The sequence below is a fragment of the Oncorhynchus mykiss genome, chromosome 15, assembly GCF_013265735.2.
Source record: "Oncorhynchus mykiss isolate Arlee chromosome 15, USDA_OmykA_1.1, whole genome shotgun sequence".
NCBI lineage: Eukaryota > Metazoa > Chordata > Actinopteri > Salmoniformes > Salmonidae > Oncorhynchus > Oncorhynchus mykiss.
The window spans coordinates 8,340,441-8,366,215 of NC_048579.1; the positions used below are offsets into that span (position 1 = coordinate 8,340,441).

General features: G+C 43.3%; 1 protein-coding gene across 2 annotated transcripts in view; it reads right to left on the reverse strand.

The window, feature by feature from the left end:
* LOC110489549 (guanine nucleotide exchange factor VAV3) overlaps positions 1–25,775 on the reverse strand; it is a 184,778-nt gene that overhangs the window by 149,564 nt on the left and 9,439 nt on the right. For both annotated transcript variants that reach the window (XM_036945704.1, XM_036945703.1), the window contains exon 2: positions 4,682–4,798. In XM_036945704.1, the coding sequence (XP_036801599.1) occupies positions 4,682–4,798 (117 nt within the window). The remainder of the gene's footprint in view (positions 1–4,681; positions 4,799–25,775) is intronic.

Sequence of the window (25,775 nt, forward strand, 5' to 3'; positions counted from 1 at the left end):
TATATACACCACAACAACTGTAGTACTATATACACCCACACCATAACAACTGTAGTACTATGTACACCACAACAACTGTAGTACTATATACACTATAACAACTGTAGTACTATATACACCACAACAACTGTAGTACTATATACACTATAACAACTGTAGTACTATATACACCACAACAACTGTAGTACTATATACACTATAACAACTGTAGTACTATATACACCACAACAACTGTAGTACTATATACACCATAACAACTGTAGTACTATATACACCATAACAACTGTACTACTATATACACCACAACAACTGTAGTACTATATACACCACAACAACTGTAGTACTATATACACCCACACCATAACAACTGTAGTACCAAATACAATCACACCATAACAACTGTAGTACTGTATACACCCAAACCACAACAACTGTAGTACTATATACACCATAACAACTGTAGTACTATATACACCACAACAACTGTAGTACTATATACACCACAGCAACTGTAGTACTATATACACCACAACAAATGTAGTACTATATACACCACAACAACTGTAGTACTATATACGCCCACACCACAACAACTGTAGTACTATATACACCACAACAACTGTAGTACTATATACACCACAACAACTGTAGTACTATATACACCACAACAACTGTAGTACTATATACACCACAACAACTGTAGTACTATATACAATATAACAACTGTAGTACTATATACACTATAACAACTGTAGTACTATATACAATATAACAACTGTAGTACTATATACACCACAACAACTGTAGTACTATATACACTATAACAACTGTAGTACTATATACACTATAACAACTGTAGTACTATATACACCACAACAACTGTAGTACTATATACACCATAACAACTGTATTACTATATACACTATAACAACTGTAGTACTATATACACTATAACAACTGTAGTACTATATACACCACAACAACTGTAGTACTATATACACTATAACAACTGTAGTACTATATACACCATAACAACTGTAGTACCATATATACTATAACAACTGTAGTACTATATACACCATAACAACTGTAGTACTATATACATGTGCTTTACAGTAAAAAAAAAAAACGAATAAAAACAATGAAAACAAACACAGAATTATTTACTACAGAATAAACATAAGAGGATAAAAAAAACGAAAGAATAACAATAAAAACTGAAAGATTAAAAAGCACCTTAAGCCAAAGGTGAAAAGGCTTGTTTATAGAGGGCTTTTAAAGATGTCCACAGTTTCGGCCCCCCTCAGGTTCTCTGGCAGGCTATTCCAGACACTGGGGTCATAGTAACTAAAGGCCGCCTCTCCATGCCTCTTAGACCTAAGCTTGAATAAATGAATAAATCAATGTCCAATGGGGTGGAGGCAGAATAAAGACTGTTGAGGGGGTGGGGTGGAGGCGTCGCAAAGACTGTTGGGGGGGGTGGGGTGGAGGCAGAGTAAAGACTGTTGAGGGGGTGGGGTGGAGGCAGAGTAAAGACTGTTGAAGGGGTGGGGTGGAGGCGTCGCAAAGACTGTTGAGGGGGTGGGGTGGAGGCGTCGCAAAGACTGTTGGGGGGGTGGGGTGGAGGCAGAGTAAAGACTGTTGAGGGGGTGGGGTGGAGGCAGAGTAAAGACTGTTGAGGGGGTGGGGTGGAGGCGTCGTAAAGACTGTTGGGGGGGTGGGGTGGAGGCAGAGTAAAGACTGTTGAGGGGGTGGGGTGGAGGCAGAGTAAAGACTGTTGAGGGGGTGGGGTGGAGGCAGAGTAAAGACTGTTGAAGGGGTGGGGTGGAGGCAGAGTAAAGACTGTTGAGGGGGTGGGGTGGAGGCAGAGTAAAGACTGTTGAGGGGGTGGGGTGGAGGCAGAGTAAAGACTGTTGAGGGGGTGGGGTGGAGGCAGTGTAAAGACTGTTTAGGGGGTGGGGTGGAGGCAGAGTAAAGACTGTTGAAGAGGTGGGATGGAGACAGAGTAAAGACTGTTGAAGGGGTGGGGTGGAGGCAGAGTAAAGACTGTTGAGGGGGTGGGGTGGAGGCAGAGTAAAGACTGTTGAGGGGGTGGGGTGGAGGCGTCGTAAAGACTGTTGAGGGGATGGGGTGGAGGCAGAGTAAAGACTGTTGAGGGGGATGGGGTGGAGGCAGAGTAAAGACTGTTGAGGGGATGGGGTGGAGGCAGAGTAAAGACGTTTGAGGGGATGGGGTGGAGGCAGAGTAAAGACTGTTGAGGGGATGGGGTGGAATGACCACAGAGGAAGATAAAAACAACAAACATTTGAATCAAAAAATAAATAACAATAACATACATATTAAAAACTACAAACAGTGATGATTGGTGAGAAGGATTAAGAAGAGCTATATTTGTAGATATTCCACAAGGAGCTGTCGATTTATGGCTGGAATATTCTGGAGATTTGTATGAGGGAAAATAGTGTCTTCTTGACAGGCAGCAGTCAGACAGTGTTTTAATTATAAATGACTTAAACTCAACCAAGCACGATACCAGGAGACATCACTTAAAGGCTTTAACCATGTGGATTCTGCCCAATGTCCCCGATATTTTACTAATCCCATATCGAAAACAAATTGTGAGTTAGTATAGCTGTTTTCTAATGGTTATATCATTTTGGGGTTTTACTAAAGTCCATTTAGTTGATCCACATACTTAGCTAGTTAGTGAATTCGTTAGTTAGTTAGTAAGTTGGTGTTTTGTTGACAGTAGTAGAAAATGCAATCTCAGGAGCTGCTCCAGAATCAATTGGGTTGAGTTCTGGTGACTTAAGACGGCCATGGCATACGGTTTATATCATATTTATGCTCATCAAACCATTCAGTGACCACTCGTGCCCTGTGGATGGAGGCATTGTCATCCTATGGGGGCACAACCATGGTAGCCAACATAATGCCTGCTCAGCATATTTATACACTACATGACCTTAAGCATGATGGGATGTTAATTGCTAATTTAGCTCAGGTACCACACCTGGTTGGAAGCACTTGCTTTCAATACACTTTGTATCCCTCACTCACATGTTTCCTTTACTCTGGAAGTAACCTGCAGTATCCACATAATTAACTTCCTGGATGCCTTGAGGTCAAAGGTTAGTAGAGTTTCTACACAGGAACCATCTGGGTATTCAGGCTACGGGTTCCTATTGATCAGAGAGGCAACACATACTATTCTGCCTGGAGCCTGACAGACGTTATAAAGTCATGGAGGCAAAGACAGAAACAAAAACTATGTCAGTCAGTCCGTCCCTCTGTCTCTTCATCTCTCTCTCTCTCTCACACACACACACACACACACACACACACACACACACACACACACACACACACACACACACACACACACACACACTCACACACACACACACACACACACACACACACACACACACACACACACACACACACACACACACACACACACACACACACTCAAAAAGCATGAAAATGTGTGACCCATATCCTCATCTAGGAAGAAAATGCCAAACATCCTGTCAGTCTGTCAGCCACCTCCCACCCCAGAGGACAGCCAGCCTCACTCCCTGCCTTCCTGCTGATGTATAAATAAACGTTATTAAACTAGCTGCAGAACCAGCGCTGTCCCCACATACTAACAACATCTACTGTCCCCACATACTAACAACATGGACTGTCCCCACATACTAACAACATGGACTGTCCCCACATACTAACAACATCGACTGTCCCCACATACTAACGACATGGACTGTCCCCACATACTAACGACATGGACTGTCCCCACATGCTAACAACATGGACTGTTTCCACATACTAACAACATGGACTTTATTAAACTAGCAGCAGAACCAGCGCTGTAAGAGTCCTAATCACAATAAAGAACCAAGGCAAAGCAAGGCTTTTCACCCCATAACAACTAAACCGTTGTAGTGTTTTTTTTGTTTTAATGAGAGGAAACTGATGCCTTGTCCTATGTGTCAAGATAACTGCTTTCACCATACAGTGTTGCGGTAAAGGGTGTCCACATACAGAGGAAGAGCAGCCAACTGTAGCGGCTCAATACTGTTCTCTTCGAGTGATCCAACAGTGGTGGGTTCTCTCATACAGTCGGTGATGGTGTATATTATAGTCCTATAACAGCCCACTACAGAGTACACTAAGCTCCTTCCTTGTTGTAGTGGTGTGCACTATTATTCTCAAGGTGTTTCCCATTTGGGCAACAGATAACATGATGATTCCAGCGTGAGAGATGGGAACCCCCCCCCCCCCCCCCCCCCCCCCCCCCCCAAAGATAAATATGTGAAGGGAGTAGGGTATGTACAGTGCTTTAGGAACGTTTTCAGACTCCAATCAAGTTGTAGAAACATCTCAAGGATGATCAATCAGCTCAATTTCCCGTCTCATAGCAAAGGGTCTGAATATTTATGTAAATAAGTTCTTTCTGTTTTGTTTTCTCATGAATTAGGAAAAATGCCTAAAAACCTGTTTTTGCTTTGTCATTACGGGGTATTGTGTGTAGATTGATGAGTGGGGAAAAAACAATTGAATCCATTTTAGAGTAAGGCTGTAACCTAACAAAATGTGTAAAAAGTAATGTGGTCTGAATACTTTCCAAAGGCACTGCACACACACGATGAAACAGTGTAGAAGTCCTGTTTCTTACCTTTCCAAAGTCCCGCACATCAAACAAGTCGAAGGCCTCAAAGAGTTCAGTCTTCTTCATGCCAAATGTCTCACAGCACGCAGCGAGGAACGTCCGGATGTTCCTCAAGCACAGGAACTACAAACGGATTAAAAGGAGACATGTTTTAGAGTATCAGGTGAGCCTTCGCTTCAGCAAACAAAGGAGAGGGAGGGCTGCTCAACAACAATGACAAAATTCATGAGAATGGCTTACCAAGAAAAAAAAACTTCAAAAATAACTAATTTTGAGGTAAAGGCAGTTGGAACGCTCGACGATAAAAGGCAGAGGTTGATTTCTTATTGCTCTTATTGCTCACTTTCCTTATTGCTGACTTTAATCCATTGTACAGGATGTAAACAGGCGACTGAACCGGTCATGTTTTAAGGCTAATTGAATGATAATATAACGTGATGACCATTCAGTCTCTACAGCAACAGTCACACAAAGTAACATTTGTACATTTTATTCAGATTTGCGTCATTGCATAGCTTGAGCTCATATGAAACGTGTATTTGTTCAAGTCTTGACAGAAATGTAAGCTGATTTGAGAAATACCCCATCGATTCAATGTTTTAGAAGCCATCCCACAGTCCTCAGACTGAAATTTCACTATTATTACTTCTCAACGCTGGTCCTGAACCATTTGGTCCTGAACCGTTTGGTCCTGAACTGTTTGGTCCTGAACCGTTTGATCCTGAACCGTTTGGTCCTGAACCGTTTGGTCCTGAACCGTTTGCCACAAACTGTTTACATTGAACTACGTTCAAGAGCCAGAAGAGGTTCACATCTGGTTTACACTTCAACTTGGCTGCCACTCAAAACATTCTCATTCTCTTAGACAATACACATACTGCCATTGTTGTATATGCCAAAATCACAGTCACGTATAAACAGTCAAAGACCAGAAACTCTTTGCTGAGTTTGAAAATGGACAGAGCTATTGTCTGTCCAAAACTGCAGGCAGACATCCTGACAGAATCCTGACAGAATCAAATAAGTAAAGACTCCCATCAAAACCTTTCTGCCTTGTGCGCATCCCACATGTGGGGTAATTAACCTAATGAAGATCAATAGGCAGGCAGGGTCTCTTCCAAACCACATCAATCTCACAGCCACACATAAACAGAGTCAGCAGCCTCAAACCCTGCCACGAAACGTTGGCTGAATAAATGTTTTTCGAAAAACTAAAAAACGCTGACACGAATCACGACGGACGCTATCTACGTCTTAGGATTTTGAAAAGCTGGGAGAGGTGTCCACCATACTCAGTATCATCTAAACCTTTTTGATCAGAGTGCCGTGTCTGGGACAGATACAAACGAGGAGGCCCGTTTAAACATAATTGTCTGACATAAAACATGGTTGACACACAATGGGTTAGCTACTCAGTGGGTTAGCTACTCAGTGGGTTAGCTACTCAGTGGGTTAGCTACTCTGTGGGTTAGCTACTCAGTGGGTTAGCTACTCAGTGGGTTAGCTACTCTGTGGGTTAGCTACACAAAGGGTTAGCTACTCAGTGGGTTAGCTACTCAGTGGGTTAGCTACTCTGTGGGTTAGCTACTCTGTGGGTTAGCTACACAAAGGGTTAGCTACTCAGTGGGTTAGCTACTCAGTGGGTTAGCTACTCTGTGGGTTAGCTACTCTGTGGGTTAGCTACTCAGTGGGTTAGCTACTCAGTGTGTTAGCTACTCAGTGGGTTAGCTACTCAGTGGGTTAGCTACTCAGTGGGTTAGCTACTCAGTGTGTTAGCTACTCTGTGGGTTAGCTACTCAGTGGGTTAGCTACTCTGTGATAAACCCTGGATAAAAGAGAGGATATTGTCCTCATTGACTGATTTATAGGAGGATGCTGATGGCACACCTCCGTCGTTACTGAAATATTCCCAACCAGGTCTGAACTGAAATGCTCCCTCATCAGTAACAAGACATTCTCGTCTGACCCCTCCTGTCTCAGCCTCCAGTATTTATGCTGCAGAAGTTTATGTGTTGGTTGGTCTAGAGTCAGTTTGTTATATCTGGAGTACTTCTCCTGTCTTATCCGGTGTCCTGTGTGAATTTAAGTATGCTCTCTCTAATTCTCTCTTTCTCTCTTTATTTCTCTCTCACGGAGGACCTGAGCCTTAGGACCATGCCTCAGGACTACCTGGCATGATGACTCCTTGCTGTCCCCAGTCCACCTGGCCGTGCTGCTGCTCCAGTTTCAACTGTTCTGCCTGCCGCTATGGAACCCTGACCTGTTCACTGGACGTGCTACCTGTCCCAGACCTGCTGTTTTCAACTCTCTAGAGACAACAGGAGCGGTAAAGATACTCTGAATGATCGGCTATGAAAAGCCAACTGACATTTACTCCTGAGGTGCTGACTTGCTGCACCCTCGACAACTACTGTGATTATTATTATTTGACCATACGGGTCATTTATGAACATTTGAACATCTTGGCCATGTTCTGTTATAATCTCCACCCGGCCACCCCACATAGCCTGGTTCCTCTCTAGGTTTCTTCCTAGGTTTTGGCCTTTCTAGGGAGCTTTTCCTAGCCACCGTGCTTCTACACCTGCATTGCTTGCTGTTTGGGGTTTTAGGCTGGGTTTCTGTACAGCACTTTGAGATATCAGCTGATGTACGAATGGCTATATAAATACATTTGATTTGATTTGATTAATGTCTGAGGAAAGTAGATCGCAAAAAGCTGTTTTGAATATTGCAGGAGTGTTCATATTACAAGTATAGTCGCCAAATTATGGATTTAAGTCACTCGACATTGGATATCCAAAACGAACAATCGACATAGTAGAGCCTTCAGCTGCTTTAGTAACATTAAAATCTGTGGTGTCCTGTTAAGGTATATGCTGATGGAGATGTTCTCCAACACAAGACTTCATCACAACAAGCTGTTAAAATGACATCAACAGGTTGTTAAAATTACATCAACAGGCTGTTAAAATGACATCAACAGGCTGTTAAAAATCAGTCCTCACAAACACTCCGTAATCAGCAGGACTTTAACAAGTAAGCAGGCTATAACCAGCTCTCTTTTGAAACCCTTCAGAGAGGGGGATACCTAGTCAGTTTTACAACTGAATGTGTTCAACGGAAATGGGTCTTTCGCATTTAACCCAACCCCTCTGAATCAGACAGGTGTGGGATGGGGGGGGGGGGGGGCTGCCTTAATCTATGTAGTTGCTGGGGATTAACTGCCTTGCTCAAGACCTAAACTGCAAATTTGCCAGCTTGGGGTTTTGAACCAGCAACATTTGGGGTTGGTTGCTCACTTTTTTTTGTCATTTAGTTTTGACTTAACAAGCAGGATTTCACAGGAAAAGCCGTTCTCTCTCTCATTTTTAAAACGGCGAAGCCGAGTCTGTGTGATGCTGTAACTCCACCTCAACAAAAGTACATGCAGCCAATGATGAATGGAGCCGAGTCTGTGTTACAGAACACTGGTACACTATTAAAATAAACTAACTGAATACAGGTCAAACAACCGAGAGAGGACATCTTTCTTTATTCATAACATCTCGTCACATATTTAGCTCTACTCCGTAACTGTGGCACGGAATCCGAGCTGTCTGTGAAGACGACGATGGGAACAAACATCAAATATGAAATTCTGCTCCACCCAAATCTTATTATGCATTACAGACAAGTTCACAAGAAAGGCCTTGGACTAGAAAACCTCAGATAAGTCTGACAGAGAGACAAGTAGAGAGGCAGACAGAGAGACATGTAGACAGACATGTAGACAGACAGGCAGAGAGGCATGCAGAGAGGCAGAGAGACAGGCAGAGAGACAGGCAGAGAGACAGACAGACAGACAGACAGACAGACAGACAGACAGACAGACAGACAGACAGACAGACAGACAGACAGACAGACAGACAGGCAGACAGACAGACAGACAGACAGACAGACAGACAGACAGACAGACAGACAGACAGACAGACAGACAGACAGACAGACAGGCAGAGATTCAAAGAGGCAGGCAGACAGACAGAGAGACAGGCAGACATGCAGACAGACAGAGAGGCAGAGAGGACAGGCAACTAGTAAATAATGTTGAATGTTTATACTTGTATGCATGGCGTTTTAATCTGAGCAACACATCCTGGAGACGGCCGCCGGGGTCTTCTGAGCGACCCTGCAACCAGCTTTGGTATCTGAAGGATACAGCAGTCTCACAGATAGGCATCTGAAAACCACTAACTCTGTAGCACTGGGCTCAATGGGCTGAAACCCACTAACTCTGTACCACTGGGCTGAAACCCACTAACTCTGTACCACTGGGCTCAATGGGCTGAAACCCACTAACTCCGTAGTACTGGGCTCAATGGGCTGAAACCCACTAACTCTGTATCACTGGGGTGAAGCAGGCTGGGTGCAGGGAGTCAAGAAGGGAACAGTTCTAAGGGCATCCCAGGTGGCGCAGTATTCTAGGGCACTGCATCTCAGCGCTAGCTGTGCCACCAGAGGCTCGCGCCCAGGCTCTGTTGCAGCCGGCCGCGACTGGGAGGTCCGTGGGGCGACGCACAATTGGCCTAGCGTCGTCCGGGTTAGGGAGGGTTTGGCCGGTAGGGATATCCTTGTCTCATCGCGCACCAGCGACTCCTGTGGCGGGCCGGGCGCAGTGCGCACTAACCAAGGTAGCCAGGTGCACGGGCTCGGGCCTCCGACACATTGGTGCGGCTGGCTTCCGGGTTGGATGCGCGCTGTGTTAAGGAGCAGTGCGGCTTGGTTGGGTTGTGTATCGGAGGACGTCTCTCCCGAGCCCGTACGGGAGTTGTAGTGATGAGACAAGATAGTAACTACTAATAATTGGATACTATGAAATTGGGGAGAAAAAGGGGGTAAAATAAATTTTAAAAAAGATTAAAAAGAAGAAGGGAACGGTTTTAACAAGTGGCAGGGAGTGTCTAGAGATGGTTTCACACATGGCTGTTTTCTGCATTAGGAGCTCTCATCTACACTACTGACTGGTGTGTGTAGATTCACACATCTCTCGTTATGGAATGACGATTCCACTTACTGTATCCTGTATCAGCGGAGAATGGAACCATGGGCTTGTGTTAGTGTGTGTGTGTGTGTGTGTGTGAGTGTGAGTGTGTGCAAGAGTGCATGTTTGTGTGTGTGTGTGTGTGTGTGTGTGTGTGTGTGTGTGTGTGTGTGTGTGTGTGTGTGTGTGTACACCTGCGGAGTAGGGAGGGGAGGACCAGGGAGGACTCAAGGGTAGAGAGAAATGACCACAGCACTGTAGTCTATAATGGTGTAGCATTTCATATCTGCAGCACCATGCAGAAACCATCTGCAGAAATAACACAAAGAGTGTCACCATCCCTTTTCAAGTCATGTGTTATTGCTCTGTTCAGTTGGTTGATATGGAGTGTGCCTCCATTATATGGATCCTATGTATTTCTGCTTGTGTATTCCATACAGTACAGTGAGTGGGTCTTTTAAAACCCCAGTGTGTACTGTAGCCTTGCCTAGCCTAGCCTAGCCTAGCCTAGCAGCTAATTACATCCCACTCTGTTTGGTTCTAGATCTCCCACAAGTCAACCTGAGTTAGACTCAACTCATCTCTTATTGGTTAATGAGTGTCAATTAACAGACAATAAGATGGCCGACTCTGTCACAGAGGAAGCAGAGGACTGCTGTCCAGGGATAGTGTTGGAGACCTGATAGACTTCTTCTCTTTCTGTCCGTCCATCAAGTCAATCTGATACGCATACAGTACAGAGAAGCCAGCCTAGCCAACAGGAAGAGAGAGCATCTGAAATTACCTATATTTATTTATTTATCCGTTATTTTACCAGGTAAGTTGACTGAGAACACGTTCTCATTTGCAGCAACGACCTGGGGAATAGTTACAGGGGAGAGGAGGGGGATGAATGAGCCAATTGTAAACTGGGGATTATTAGGTGACCGTGATGGTTTGAGGGTCAGATTGGGAATTTAGCCAGGACACCGGGGTTAACCCCCCTACTCTTACGATAAGTGCCATGGGAGCTTTAATGACTTCAGAGAGTCAGGACACCCATTTAACGTCCCATCCGAAAGACGGCACCCTACACAGGGCATTGTCCCCAATCACTGCCCTGGGGTATTGGGATATTTTTTTGGACCAGAGGAAAGAGTGCCTCCTACTGGCCCTCCAACACCACTTCCAGCAGCATCTGGTCTCCCATCCAGGGACTGACCAGGACAACACTGCTTAGCTTCTGAAGCAAGCCAGCAGTGGTATGCAGGGTGGAATGCTGCTGGCAATATAGTGCACTACTTTTCTCTAGAGCCATACAGGCCTTGGTCAAAAGTAGTGTACTATGTGAGGAATAGGGTGCCATTTCAGACACACACTCTGTGTGCTACTAGTCTGGAATTGAAACTGAAATGCTCCGTTTCACCACAAAATCAGTTTGTATTCCCGGCGGGCGTGCGACTGCTCGAAGCGGCACACATAGACGAGAGAGATACAACACTGATTTAACTGTAGCGATGAATGACACAACCTCTGCATGCTCTCTCTCTCTGACGCACCTCCGGTGTCTTCTGGGTCTCTCTTGAGATTTGTGTGTCCGGCGCGAAGAAATGGCGTCATGTGAAACACTATAGGAAGAAGACAGCAGGCCATGGACCATGGGAATGTAAAGCCTATAACAGCAGGCCATGGACCATGGGAATGTAAAGCCTATAACAGCAGGCCACGGACCATGGGAATGTAAAGGCTATAACAGCAGGCCATGGACCATGGGAATGTAAAGCCTATAACAGCAGGCATGGACCATGGGAATGTAAAGCCTATAACAGCAGGCCACGGACCATGGGAATGTAAAGCCATGGACCATGGGAATGTAAAGCCTATAACAGCAGGCCACGGACCATGGGAATGTAAAGCCATGGACCATGGGAATGTAAAGCCTATAACAGCAGGCCACGGACCATGGGAATGTAAAGCCATGGACCATGGGAATGTAAAGCCTATAACAGCAGGCCACGGACCATGGGAATGTAAAGCCATGGACCATGGGAATGTAAAGCCTATAACAGCAGGCCACAGACCATGGGAATGTAAAGCCATGGACCATGGGAATGTAAAGGCTAAAGCCTGAGTCACACAAAGTAATTTTGACACAGTTTTTGCATTGTGACATCATCATCTTTGCTGATGCACAAAGAAAGTCAAATGCAATTGAATTTGCATGCAACATCCAATCCTTTCATAAATTATTTGTTTATACAAAAGTTTGATCATTGTAATGTTGATATAGACAAAATGCTGGCTGTACAATTTAGCTACCTAGTCAAAATGTTGCCTATTTGCCAACCATGTCATACCAAGCTAGCTAACCTACTTCCTGTGAAACTGGAGGGCGCGCAATTCAAATAAATAATTATAGAAATGGATATTAAACATTTAGATACATACAAGGGTCTTATATTGGTGGAAAGCTTAAATTCTTGTTAATCTAACTGCACTGTCCGATTTACAATACGCTTTACAGCAAAAGCATGCCATGCAATTGGTTGAGGACAGCGCCCCACATCAAAATATTTTTCCACTGGCAAAGGTTTCATAAATTCACAAATAGCGATTAAATATTCACTTGCTTTGTGAAAATCTTCCTCTAATTTGTCATCCAAAGGGTCCCAGCTATAACATGTAGTGTTGTTTTGTTAGATAAAATCCTTCTTTATATCCCAAAAAGTCAGTTAAGTTGGCGCCATCGATTTGAGTAATCCACTCGTTCAACATGCAGAGAAAGGAATCCGAAAATCTACTACTAAACTTTGTTTCAACAAGTGAAAATAAGTTTCTATTTATTCCTCAGATACCCTAAAATGTAATTAAATGATAATATTTCTTACAGAAAGAAGTATGTTCAATAGGAAACCAATTTTAGGTGCGTTTTGTCTTCATGGCGTGTAAAAACATGAATTTCCAAGACTGTGTCCTTCCACTAAAACTGTTATTTCTTATTCGTTTTGGAAGTTACACACTTGAAACCTTGAACATAGACTGCTGACACCCAGTGTAAGCTATAGGAATTACATCATGGGAGCTAAAATCGAGTATGCCCTCATACTTGCCATTGGAAGAGCATGGTCTCTCAAAAAAATAATAATTCTGGTTGGTTTTTCTTTGGATTTTCTCCTGCCATATCTATTGTCTTATACTCTCCTACATTACTTCAACATTTCTACAAACTTCAAAGTGTCTTTCCAATGGTACCAATTATGTGCATATTGTGGCTTCAGGGCCTGAGTAACAGGCAGTTTACTTTGGGCACGTCATTCAGGTGGAAATTGAGAAAAAAAAGGGGCCTAGCCCTAAGAAGCTCTAAGAACCTAACCAAGCCTCCGACAAGCTAAGCTAGCTAGTGCAGTTCATGTTAGACAATTTCAGTTGAAACTACATCGAGAAAGGTCTGGGTTCACTGTCTTTTAAAACTAATTTTATTGACTGCCGCACCATGTACATAAACCATGACTAGCCATGGCATCTAGAAGTTTTTCCCATTTCCATTTTGTCATGTCTCCTTTGTCGTGGTTTGCAGCAGCACTGACAGCTATGTTGACAACCCACTGACAGCTATGTTGACAACCCACTGACAGCTGTGTTGACAACCCACTGACAGCTGTGTTGACATGACAACTTGGTCGGAGTTCCAAACAGAATGATATGTGATAGGACATTGCATACAGTCATTTGCATGAAATATAATTTGTTTTTAGCTCTTGCGATGCAATGCAACCAAGTTGCAGGCAATTTTTTGAGAACCGAATGAGACGGCTCTTTTACGTGAATTGAGCCAAATGAGCCGACTCTTTTATGTGAAAGGAACCAAATGAGCCGACTCTTTTACGTGAAAGGAACCAAATGAGCCGACTCTTTTATGTGAAAGGAACCAAATGAGCCGACTCTTTTATGTGAAAAGATCCAAATGAGCCGGCTTACTGAAAAGACTTGGAATGCCCATCACACTGAACAACCCAGATGCAACTTTATTGCAAACAACATAAACTACTTCCAGCTTTGAGTAACATCGGCTTAATGACAGGGAAATAAATCACCAGGGTTCAAACTATCCCCTACAAAGTGCACTACTGTTGACCAGAGCCCCGTGGGCCTTGCCGTGCAGGACCCTATAGTTTCTGGTCAACATAAATCCAATACATTGGAAATACGGTACAATTTTTTGCGGCGACAGCTCAGCCCAGAGTTGAGGTACTGTAGGTGTCACAAGCATTGATGTGAGAGCTGGGACCTTTTCTCAGCTGTGTCATCGGGAAACCTGAGCTGGAGTGTAGGCGAATGAATATGTGCTGACCGCAGATCAACAGCTGTCCAGGTCCAGTTTAGGGTCAAAGGCAGCCAGGAGACAGACAGCTAAAAAAGCAGGATCCACAATCCAGAGATACACCCCCTCTGCTTGTACTGTTTCCATAAACCTCCTAGGCAGTGGACAGTATACTCTAGTCCACGATACTATACTATATACTCTACTATACTCTACCATACACTACTCTACTATATACTGCACTCTAATATACTATACTCTAGTCCACGATACTATACTATATACTCTACTATACTCTACCATACACTACTCTACTATATACTGCACTCTAATATACCCCACTATACTATACTCTACTATACCCCACTCTACTATACTCTAGTCCACGATACTATACACACTACTATACTATATACTCTACTGTACTCTACCATACACTACTCTACTATATACTGCACTCTAATATACTATACTCTAGTCCACGATACTATACACACTAATGTACTACATACTCTACTATACTCTACCATACACTACTCTACTATATACTGCACTCTAATATACCCCACTATACTATACTCTACTATACTCCACTCTACTATACTATACTCTAGTCCACGATACTATACACACTACTATACTATATACTCTACTATACTCTACCATGCACTACTCTACTATATACTGCACTCTAATATACTGCACTCTACTAAACTAAACTAGTCCACGATACTATACACACTACTATACTATATACTCTGCTATACTCTACCATACACTACTCCATTATATGCTGCACTCTAATATACTCCACTATACTATAATCCACTATACTCCACTCCACTCTACTATGCTATACTGTATACTCTACTATACAATACTCTACTATATACTGTACACTAATATACTCCACTATACTATAATCTACTATATACCTTACTATACTCTGCTACTTTTAGTTAGTGTGTGTTTGCTGTCGCAAGAGAAGAAGTTGTGTGGCTGACAGACTTTCACATGATGTTCATAACTGAAGTGTGTGTGTTGTGATGGGCAACGCCTTTTCTGTGCCGGACTAGGACTACTTGTCATCCGAACTTTCACCCTGACTCTTTAATTCAACAAGACTTATTTAACTCAGTTCTTCATGTCTGCCCTGTTTTAATACATTATTAATGTGAGATGAGTGATTGGCCTCGGCCGGCCGGCCTGCTGGTCCACGGCAGCTGGTCCAAACCCAGGGACATAAGCTCTGTCCCTAATGTCACCCTATTACCTCAGTACCAATAGGGCTCTGGTCTAAAGTAGTGCACTATATAGGGAATAGGGCTCTGGTCAAAAGTAGTGCACTATATAGGGAATAGGGCTCTGGTCAAAAGTAGTGCACTATATAGGGAATAGGGCTCTGGTGAAAAGTAGTGCACTATATAGGGAATAGGGCCCTGGTCTAAAGTAGTGCACTATATAGGGAATAGGGCTCTGGTCTAAAGTAGTGCACTATAAAGACAACAGGATGCCAAATGGGACGCATGCCAGACTAATCACATTTAGAATCTCCAACGCCTCTTACAGTTTGTTCTTTCATGTACAGCCTGGTGTGTTTCAGAGAGGTAAGGGTTGGGAAATCGCCCATAAAACCTTTACTGCTCATCATCTGTGACGCAAGGCTCTCCCTCCACCCTCTGCTCTGTCTCTCCCTACACCCTCTGCTCTGTCTCTCCCTCCACCCTCTGCTCTGTCTCTCCCTCCACCCTCTGCTCTGTCTCTCCCTCCACCCTCTGCTCTGTCTCTCCCTCCACCCTCTGCTCTGTCTCTCCCTCCACCCTCTGCTCTGTCTCTTCCTCCACCCTCTGCTCTGTCTCTCCCTCCACCCTCTGCTCTGTCTCTCCCTCCACCCTCTGCTCTGTCTCTCCCTCCACCCTCTGCTCTGTCTCTTCCTCCACCCTCTGCTCTGTCTCTCCCTCCACCCTCTGCTCTGTCTCTCCCTCCACCCTCTGCTCTGTCTCTCTCTCCACCCTCTGCTCTGTCTCCCCCTCCAACCTCTGCTCTGTCTCTCTCTCCACCCTCTGCTCTGTCTCTCCCTCCACCCTCTGCTCTCTCCACCCTCTGCTCTGTCTCTCTCTCCACCCTCTGCTCTGTCTCTCCCTCCACCCACTGCTCCACCCTCTGCTCTGTCTCTCCCTCCACCCTCTGCTCTGTCTCTCTCCCTCCACCCTCTGCTCTGTCTCTCTCTCCACCCTCTGCTCTGTCTCTCCCTCCACCCTCTGCTCTGTCTCTCCCTCCACCCTCTGCTCTGTCTCTCCCTCCACCCTCTGCTCTGTCTCTCCCTCCACCCTCTGCTCTGTCTCTCTCTCCACCCTCTGCTCTGTCTCTCCCTCCACCCTCTGCTCTCTCCACCCTCTGCTCTGTCTCTCTCTCTACCCTCTGCTCTGTCTCTCCCTCCACCCTCTGCTCTGTCTCTCTCTCTACCCTCTGCTCTGTCTCTCCCTCCACCCTCTGCTCTGTCTCTCTCTCCACCCTCTGCTCTGTCTCTCCCTCCACTCTGTCTCTCCAGTGTATCTGCTCTCAGGAAGAAGCAAGACGTGTGACCGAGTGTCACCTCACTGGAGCGTAAATACTGGCTGTCCACCCCCTCGTCCCTTTCCTCCCCCTCCCCCTCATCCTCCGCCTCCTCCCTTCCCCCCCCCCCCCCCTTCCACTCATCCAAATATCATAAATCTGGTTTCCAGCTGCAGAGGTCAACTGATTTCTGACCCTGTGTTCGTGTGTGTCTGTACGTAATTATCACCACTCTTCTGCACCACAGGTATATATTTCTAGCTGTCTCTCTACACCGCAACCAAAGACAATGACGACAGACATACAGTATTTATAAAAAAGAGATGGGTTTGTACAGCAGTCATATCTATGTCATATCTATGAGATGCATTATACAGACTCATCCTCACTTGCTGGAGAAACCTGATATGAAATATTGTTCATATGAACACCATTGAAACTCTAGGCTACACACTGCAAGGCTTCTTTCTCTAAAGTGCTCTGTGCTTTTAGTATTATCATCCCTGACTGACTGTTCCTATTACTTCTCTGTCTACTTTCAGCTGAATAGAAAATAATGGCCATTTAATTTGGCTCAAGGTTTTCAATGTTGTTGTTGTCGTTTTACCCACTGGTGAATGTATGGTGAAGTCTCTCTCTCTCTCTCTCTCTCTCTCTCTCTCTCTCTCTCTCTCTCTCTCTCTCTCTCTCTCTCTCTCTCTCTCTCTCTCTCTCTCTCTCTCTCTCTCTCTCTCTCTCTCTCTCTCTCTCTCTCTCTCTCTCTCTCTCTCTCTCTCTCTCTCTCTCTCTCTGATCAGTTTTGTCTTAGTTTTTTAGTTTCTTAGTTTTTTTCTCAATTGCTAAAACACTAAAACCCATTGGCTGAACAAAGTTCTCAGTTGCCTGGACTCATTTAGCTAATTATGCAGTCTGTTGTCGATACCTTAAACCATTTCACATGGTAAAACACAATTTGCAGATCTCACTTAGACTTTTCAGCAAAACTCTAAACACATTCTCATTCTCAAAACACATTCTGCACTCTAATGCACATGTCATCCATACTGGTAAACACAAGTGGCAACAATCAAATACAAATAGAGAACACATGTAATTGATTGAACACAACCACTCAAAATTGATTTAACCTGTTTCAAATGATGCGACACAACCAATATAAGCCAGTTCAGAGAGCAAACAGGGTGTTGAAGGTGGGAAGGATAAAGTCTGAGAATGGATAGAAGAAACAATGTGAGAGGACGAGTGTGTATGCGAGGTGGGCGATGAGGAGGAAGAGGAGGAGGAGGGCAAGAAAGAGGAAGAGGAGGACGAAGAGGAAGAGGAAGACAAAGAGTGGAAATATCTGATGAAATTCGAGCAACAGTTATAGACCACGTTCTTGTCCATGGAATGACAATGAGGGAAGCAGGACTTAGAGTGCAACCCAATTTGAGCTGATGTTCTGTGTCCACCATAGTAAGGACATTCAGAGAAGAGAACAGGTACAGGATACTACTGTATTTTTGTAATGTACTGTACTACACTATATGCAGCTGTTTCAATAGACATGTGTAAAGTGAATCACTGTATGTATTGTACTGCATGAATATGTTTTGTAACTGCACAACTACTTTTTGTAGAATTGCAAGGCTGCCACATGCAGGTGGAAGGACAGCTGTATTCACTCAGGAGCAAGAGGCCGTTATAGTTGGCCTGGTCCTTCAAGATAATGCAATACAACTCAGAGAAATACAGGAACGAGTGATAAAAGACAACACACACTGCCAGGGAATCGACAGTGTGAGCATTTCCACAATTGACCGTGTCCTCCATCGTAACAGGATGCGAATGAAACAAGTATACAGAGTACCTTTTGAGCGCAACTCACCAAGGGTGAAAGAACTGCGAGCTCAGTATGTGCAAGTATTTGTACATTCAGAAACATTTACTGTAATCCAGATTGTCTACAGTACTAACACATACTATGTGATTGATATTACTCTTCAGTACATACAATGTATGTGAATCAGAAGCCTAATTGTACTCTACATTATAGCACTGTCTCTGTACGACTTACAAAGTCCTACATTCAGTATATTGTATTTCTACACAGACAATATTTGACTTGGAATCCTTGGACAGACCCCATGAGTTCATCTTCGTCGATGAAGCAGGCTTCATCGCCGAAACATGATTGGACAGCGGGCCATTGTTGAAGTCCCTGGTCAACGAGGTGGCAATGTCACAATCTGTGCTGCTATCAGCAACCATGGTGGTCTACATCACCATGTTAGACTCGGGCCATATAACACCCAGCACCTTCTAAGATTTATTGCCAATCTAAGAGATATTTTACTTGAGCAGCAGGGTCAAGAGCTAAATGAGAATCCCATTCCCACCTATGTGATAGTGTGGGACAATGTCAGTTTCCACCGAGCTCCTCAGATAAGGGAATGGTTTCACATCAATGGGCAGTTTATGAACTTGGACCTCCCTCCATACTCGCCTTTCCTGAATCCGATTGAGGAGTTTTTCTTCTCTTGGAGATGGAAAGTGTATGATAGACAACCCTATACCAGAGTAAATCTGCTGCAAGCCATGGATTTAGCCTGTGGTGATATAGGTGAGGAATCATGTCAGGGCTGGACACGACACACAAGAGGCTTCTTCCCCCGTTGCCTCAGGGGGGATAATATTGCTTGTGATGTCGACGAAGTGCTCTGGCCTGACCCAGCCCAAAGACAAGAAGAAGCACATTGATCACATGTTTACTCCTTTGATTTTTGGCCCTTTTAGTATTGTGTACTGTAGTACAGTGCATTGTAGGCTGTATACTGTACCATGGACAAATTGTATGGCCCTGAACATTGTTCTTGTTATTTATTAACAGTACTGACTGCTCAATAGATTTTGACTGGTTGCAGGCTCATATCAACAAAGAACAAGAATTACAGTATCACAGAGACAAAGGACAAGTTTGTGAGATGCAGGGTACAGTACTGTAAAAATAGGGGTACAAGGAGGAGGAAGAACAAAAAACAAAATTGCAAAGAGCAAAGCAGAGTAGTAGTTTCTGATCAATTTTGAGCTACTATGATAGAACATGTTTTCGTTCATCAAAAGACAATGACGGAAAAATATGAATATTTTTTTAGATAAAAAAATGTACTTCTCCCTGAGAATTGTATGTTTTGAACAATGTGTTTTCTATTTTTTGGTGTATTGTTTCCTGACTGCTTGAGAGTGTGTATCATTTTGATCACTTTGTTTATGATTTGAGAGCAGTGTTTGATTTTGAACACAGGTAAAACTGTTCTGAGGCGAATGTGTCATTTTGCGAGAGGAGTCAGAGGTTATGTAAATAGTGCTTGAAGATGAGGTTTTGTGTTTAATGTTTGCAGGAAATGGAGCAAGGTTTCAGAAATTGTGTTTTAGCAATTGAGAAAAACTGTAAGTACATTTGTTTATAGAGTACATTGACAGGAACGGCCTGATCCTAGATCAGTACTCCTACTCGGAGACATTTCATTGAACACATATCTGATTTCTAAGACCATGACAGGTCTCCTATCTCCCGATCTACAGCACAACGAAATATCTATATTAAGAGGACAAAGCAGTAAAGATCTATATTAATATATAACACATAGGAATATTGACATTCATGTGTTTCATTCTGTGTTGTTCACATCGGATTCGTCTTAGTTGTGGAAAATCTTGAAGAACATTATGGCCTTAATGACCATGTACTCTTAAAATCTCCACCCGGCACAGCCAGAAGAAGACTGGTCACCCCACATAGCCTGGTTCCTTTCTAGGTTTCTACAAGTTTTTCCTAGCCACCGTGCTTCTACACCTGCATTGCTTGCTGTTTGGGGTTTTAGGCTGGGTTTCTGTACAGCACTTTGAGATATCAGCTGATGTAAACGGCTTTATATATATATATAAACGTGATTTGATTCGTATCAGACATGGACTAGAATAGAGTCAAATGCTATCATCAACGGCCACTGTTTTCTATCTAACTATGTCAGTATTGACGAAAAGCTCTCACAAAGCACTCAGTACAATACTGATTAATGAACCGGTCTGGGTACATTTAAAAAAATGCAATAAACATTGATTAGAGACAAATCGGATTCACTTCTTTTTAGGAAAATAATACAATTGGATTATATATTTATTCCTCATATAGCATTGCCGTTTATTTCCGTTGACTCACTGCAGAGGTACATATTCTATATTTAATCTCTAGTTATGACACACACTGAGAGAGGCTGTCCAAATCCAGTCTGTCGAAGATTCCTCTGCACTTTTATAAGCGTGCACGTGCACGTGTGTGTGTGTGTTTGTGCGTGCGTGCGTGCGTGTGTGCGTGCGTGCGTGTGTGTGTCTGTGTGTGTGTGTGTGTGTGTGTGTGTTGTGTTTCTGTAATGTCATGACCAGGGCAAGACTTGTGCCGATGTCGACATGAAATCGGGTATCAAAAGTACTTGTCATATCATGAAATTAAAATGACGACCCTGCACAGAGAACGTTAGACGTTCAAAAATCAGAGGCTTCACAGGCCTTGGTCTGCGTGACATAATAACACAATGTATCAGAGAACAATTTACCCATCTAAATCCATTCCAGCAATGGAAATACACGTGAATGTTGAATTTGGACAATAAGGAGAATTCAGAGTCAATCGTGAAAAAAATAATTTAAATTTAAAAAAAGAAATCAGTAATGATGACATCATGAACAAGTGTCCCAACGCATTGACACATCTCTCGGGAACTCTGAAACTTGGTCATGTACTAAGTTAGGTTACTTCTGTGTGTGGGTTTGGAACCAGGCCCGGCCCAGACAAGGCATGTTTAGTTTCATTAGTTAGACAGAGTGGGTTTGGAACCAGGCCCAGACAAGGCATGTTTAGTTTCATTAGTTAGACAGAGTGGGTTTGGAACCAGGCCCAGACAAGGCATGTTTAGTTTCATTAATTAGACAGAGTGGGTTTGGAACCAGGCCCAGACAAGGCATGTTTAGTTTCATTAGTTAGACAGAGTGGGTTTGGAACCAGGCCCGGTCAAGGCATGTTTAGTTTCATTAATTAGACAGAGTGGGTTTGGAACCAGGCCCGGTCAAGGCATGTTTAGTTTCATTAATTAGACAGAGTGGGTTTGGAACCAGGCCCGGTCAAGGCATGTTTAGTTTCATTAATTAGACAGAGTGAGTTTGGAACCAGGCCCGGTCAAGGCATGTTTAGTTTCAATCCTTTCCTCTATTCCATCTCCTTACTTCCTTAACTTGTCACATGTCAGGGACAGTCTGTGGTCTGCAAGAGAGAGTCCTTTATGTACTGCTACTGCTGTGTGTGTGTGTGTAGGTTGGTGTGTAAACCGTGTTGTGCAGCTGAAACCAACCCAGATAACGTTTAATTCTGGGCCACATACACACCACCATTCATCCGCCAGTGTCGTTAACTACTGGACAGATGTTGTGCCTATGCAGTGTTCATAGCCTACTTCTGTGCCGAGTATGACTTGGAGTATATGGCCCAACAGTGAAAATGAAATGGGAGGGCCACAACACAGACAAACCCCAAGCGATGTTGATGACACTCCGATGTTCAGATGAAGGGAATTAAATCTCAACATCAACATGCGCACCACTGCACCACTCAACTCAAAACAGTGGTGTTTAGTTTACTGTAGCTGCTTAGAAAAGTCATCCGAAGCCTCGACGTTATCACTCAATGAGGTAACTTCCCAGTTTTTACTAAAAACTCCATAGTAAAATAGTTTATCTATATACCTCGTTGGCTTGTTGCAAGACAAATATGCTTCTCGAGGCGCATTCAATTTGCAAGAGCCAATTTTTTTATTTTACTAGGCAAGTCAGTTAAGAACAAATTCTTATTTTCAATGACAGCCTAGGAACAGTGGGTTAACTGCCTGTTCAGGGGCAGAATGACAGATTTGTACCTTGTCAGCTCTGGGATTCGAACTTGCAACCTTTCGGTTCCTAGTCCAACGCTCTAACCACTAGGCCACCCTGCCGCCTCTACACTCTAACCACTAGGCTACCCTGCCGCCTGTACACTCTAACCACTAGGCTACCCTGCCGCCGCCAAAGGACGGAAATGTATTGCGGCAAGCAGTCAATGCACAACAATTCTTAATGCAATCAAACACTGTTGAAAGCAGTTTTGGCAAATGTCCTGTGTGATGTACTGAAACATGTACTATGTGTTAATTAGTTCATATGTAAAATGGTTGCAAATAGCCAATGGGATTTGTATGCAGGGGGTTGAGTTATTTGAATTAACAAATGAGAATGAGGTTTCCGTTCTAGCATTGAAGTGATTGGATTAGGAGATGCAATGGGAGGTCAAAGTTCAATGATGTATTGTGGGAGTTGGGCTGAAGACACTGTAGAGATCAGTCGACTCTAATGTGTTAAGGAGAACATTGAATCAATCTGTTCTTTACTTATAAGTACGCTTCGGAGTCTTCAGTAGAAGAACCCAGCATCTTAGGATGCAACAGACTGTATTTTGAAAGCAGTTTTTGTCTTTGTTTTAACATTTTAAAAAACAAGAGAGGGGTCCCAGTCACAGTGGGGCAAAAAAGTATTTAGTCAGCCACCAACTGTGCAAGTTCTCCCACTTAAAAAGATGAGAGAGGCCTGTAATTTTCATCATAGGTAAACTTCAACTATGACAGACTAAATGAGAGAGAAAAAAATCCAGAAAATCACATTGTAGGATTTTTAATGAATTTATTTGCAAATTAGGATTCCTCCAATGGCATTGAGGAGTACACCTCATCAGTCATTGGCTTCATCAATAAGTGCATCGATGACGTCGTCCCCACAGTGACCGTACGTACATACCCCAACCAGAAGCCATGGATTACAGGCAACATTCACACTGAGCTAAAGGTTAGAGCTCCTTTAAAAGGTTACACAGCTGCACCATCGAGAGCATCCTGACCGGTTGCATCACTGCCTGGTTAGGCAACTACTCGGCGTCCGACCGCAAGGAACTACAGAGGGTAGTGCGAACGGCCCAGTACATCACTGAGGTCAAGATCTCTGCAATCCAGGACCTCCATACCAGGCGGTGTCAGAGGAAGGCCCTACCCCCAAGCCATAAGACTCCTGAACACCTAATCAAATGGCTACCCAGACTATTTGCATTTCCCCCACCCCATCCCCCTTTTACACCGCTGCTACTCTCTGTTGTTATCATCTATGATTAGACACTTTAATAACTCTACTCACATGTACATAATACCTCAACTAACCGGTGCCTCCGCACATTGACTGATGTATCGGTACCAAATCAAATCAAATGTATTTATATAGCCCTTCTTACATCAGCTGATATACTGTACCAAAGTGCTGTACAGAAACCCAGCCTAAAACCCCAAACAGCAAGCAATGCAGGTGTAGAAGCATGTGTATATAGTCTCTCTATTGTTATTTTACTCGCTATAAATTATTTAACTGCATTGTTGGTTAGGGGCTCGTAAGCATTTCACTGTTAGGTCAAAAATACCTGTTTGATTTCGGCACATGTGACTAATAAAATTAGATTTTGACATCAGATAACATAGACCATGCGTACTTTATACGCATGGTCCTTTACTGTATCTTAAAATGATATTAACAGAATTTTTACCAATATGTTATTTGACCCATTTCTGGAGGTTAAAATACTATTTTAGAAGGTGTCAGCCTCATTTTATTTTCCTTAATGTTGGAGTAGAATTTCCTTTTTAAAAGTCACCAGAACTGAGCTTCTCAGTCGTTCTACAAAAAAAAAATGATGCAAGGGGACTGGAATTGGTCAAACTCTCAGTTTAATACAAAAATATCCTCTTTCCCTAAAAGCACGATGGTCTTGTCTTTCTTAAAGGGAAGGTTAACTTTGCCCCAGACAGCCGGTCTGAGATTGACTTAAATTTCTGTCATGGGATTTTTTTGTTGTTGTTGCTTTAACCCCTGAATATAGTGAAGTAAACGTCGGCAAAAATATAACTAAAAGTACAGTACTTTTTATTGTTCACAATTAATTTATGATTATCCATAACATAGACATGTTCAGACACATCTTCTAATCTTACTTCTTTACTTTCCTAGGTCTCTTTCCTCCTTCCCTAGCTTCCTTTCCTTTAGTTATTTCCTAAATTATTTTCCTATATTCCGTTCCTTCTTTCCTTTCCTAGCTCCCATTCGTTTGTTTTTTTTTTACAGTCCACCCACTTTTTAAATTGAATTTGCTTTTGTCCACCTCTAGTTCACCAGATTCCTCAAGACTATGTAAGATCTTGGCCCCAGCAGACACCACCACAACAAAACATAGGTATTCCTCAGACACTCTCTTTCTCCATTAAATCCCTCGTATGTTTCAGAACCAGCTGGTGGAGGGAGAGATGGACACACCCTTTCAAATGAGGGAGTTTTTGATTGGTAAAGATTTCTCATAATATTACAAAATGTCCCATCACGACACAAATAGCTTCCTGCAATGCGATTAGCATGACATTGCAACAATTTGTGTTCTTGTTTTTTCCGGAAGAATCCGATAACATCTAAAATGACGTCTGAGGAATGTGGAGTCGGTTGTGATTGAAGTGGTTGCGTCTGGAAGGAGGGAGAAAGAGGTGAGCCACAAGCGTTGCTTCACCTGTACCATGATGGACTTTGGGAGAGGGGTGTATTTGAGGTTGGAGAATTGTATGGAGTGAGGGATGGTATGTGCCAGTTGGTCAAAATCAAATCAAATGTTATTGGTCACATACACACGGTTAGCAGATGTTAATGCGAGTGTAGCGAAATGCTTGTGTTTCTAGTTCCAACCATGCAGTAATATCTAACAAGTAATCTAACAATTTCACAACAACTGCCTTATACACACAAGTGTAAAGGAATGAATAAGAATATGTACATAAAAATATATGGATGAGCGATGGCCGAACGGCATAGGCAAGATGCAGTAGATGGTATAGAATACTGTATATACATATGATATGAGTAATGTAGGGTATGTAAACATTAAATAAAGTGGCATTGTTTAAAGTGGCTAGTGATACATTTGTTACATCCAATTTCGTATTATTAAAGTGGCTAGAGATGAGTCAGTATGTTGGCAGCAGCCGCTCAATGTTAGGGATGGGAGAGATGGGGAGGGAGAGATGGGGAGGGAGAGATGGGGAGGATGAGATGGGGAGGGAGAGATGGGGAGGATGAGATGGGGA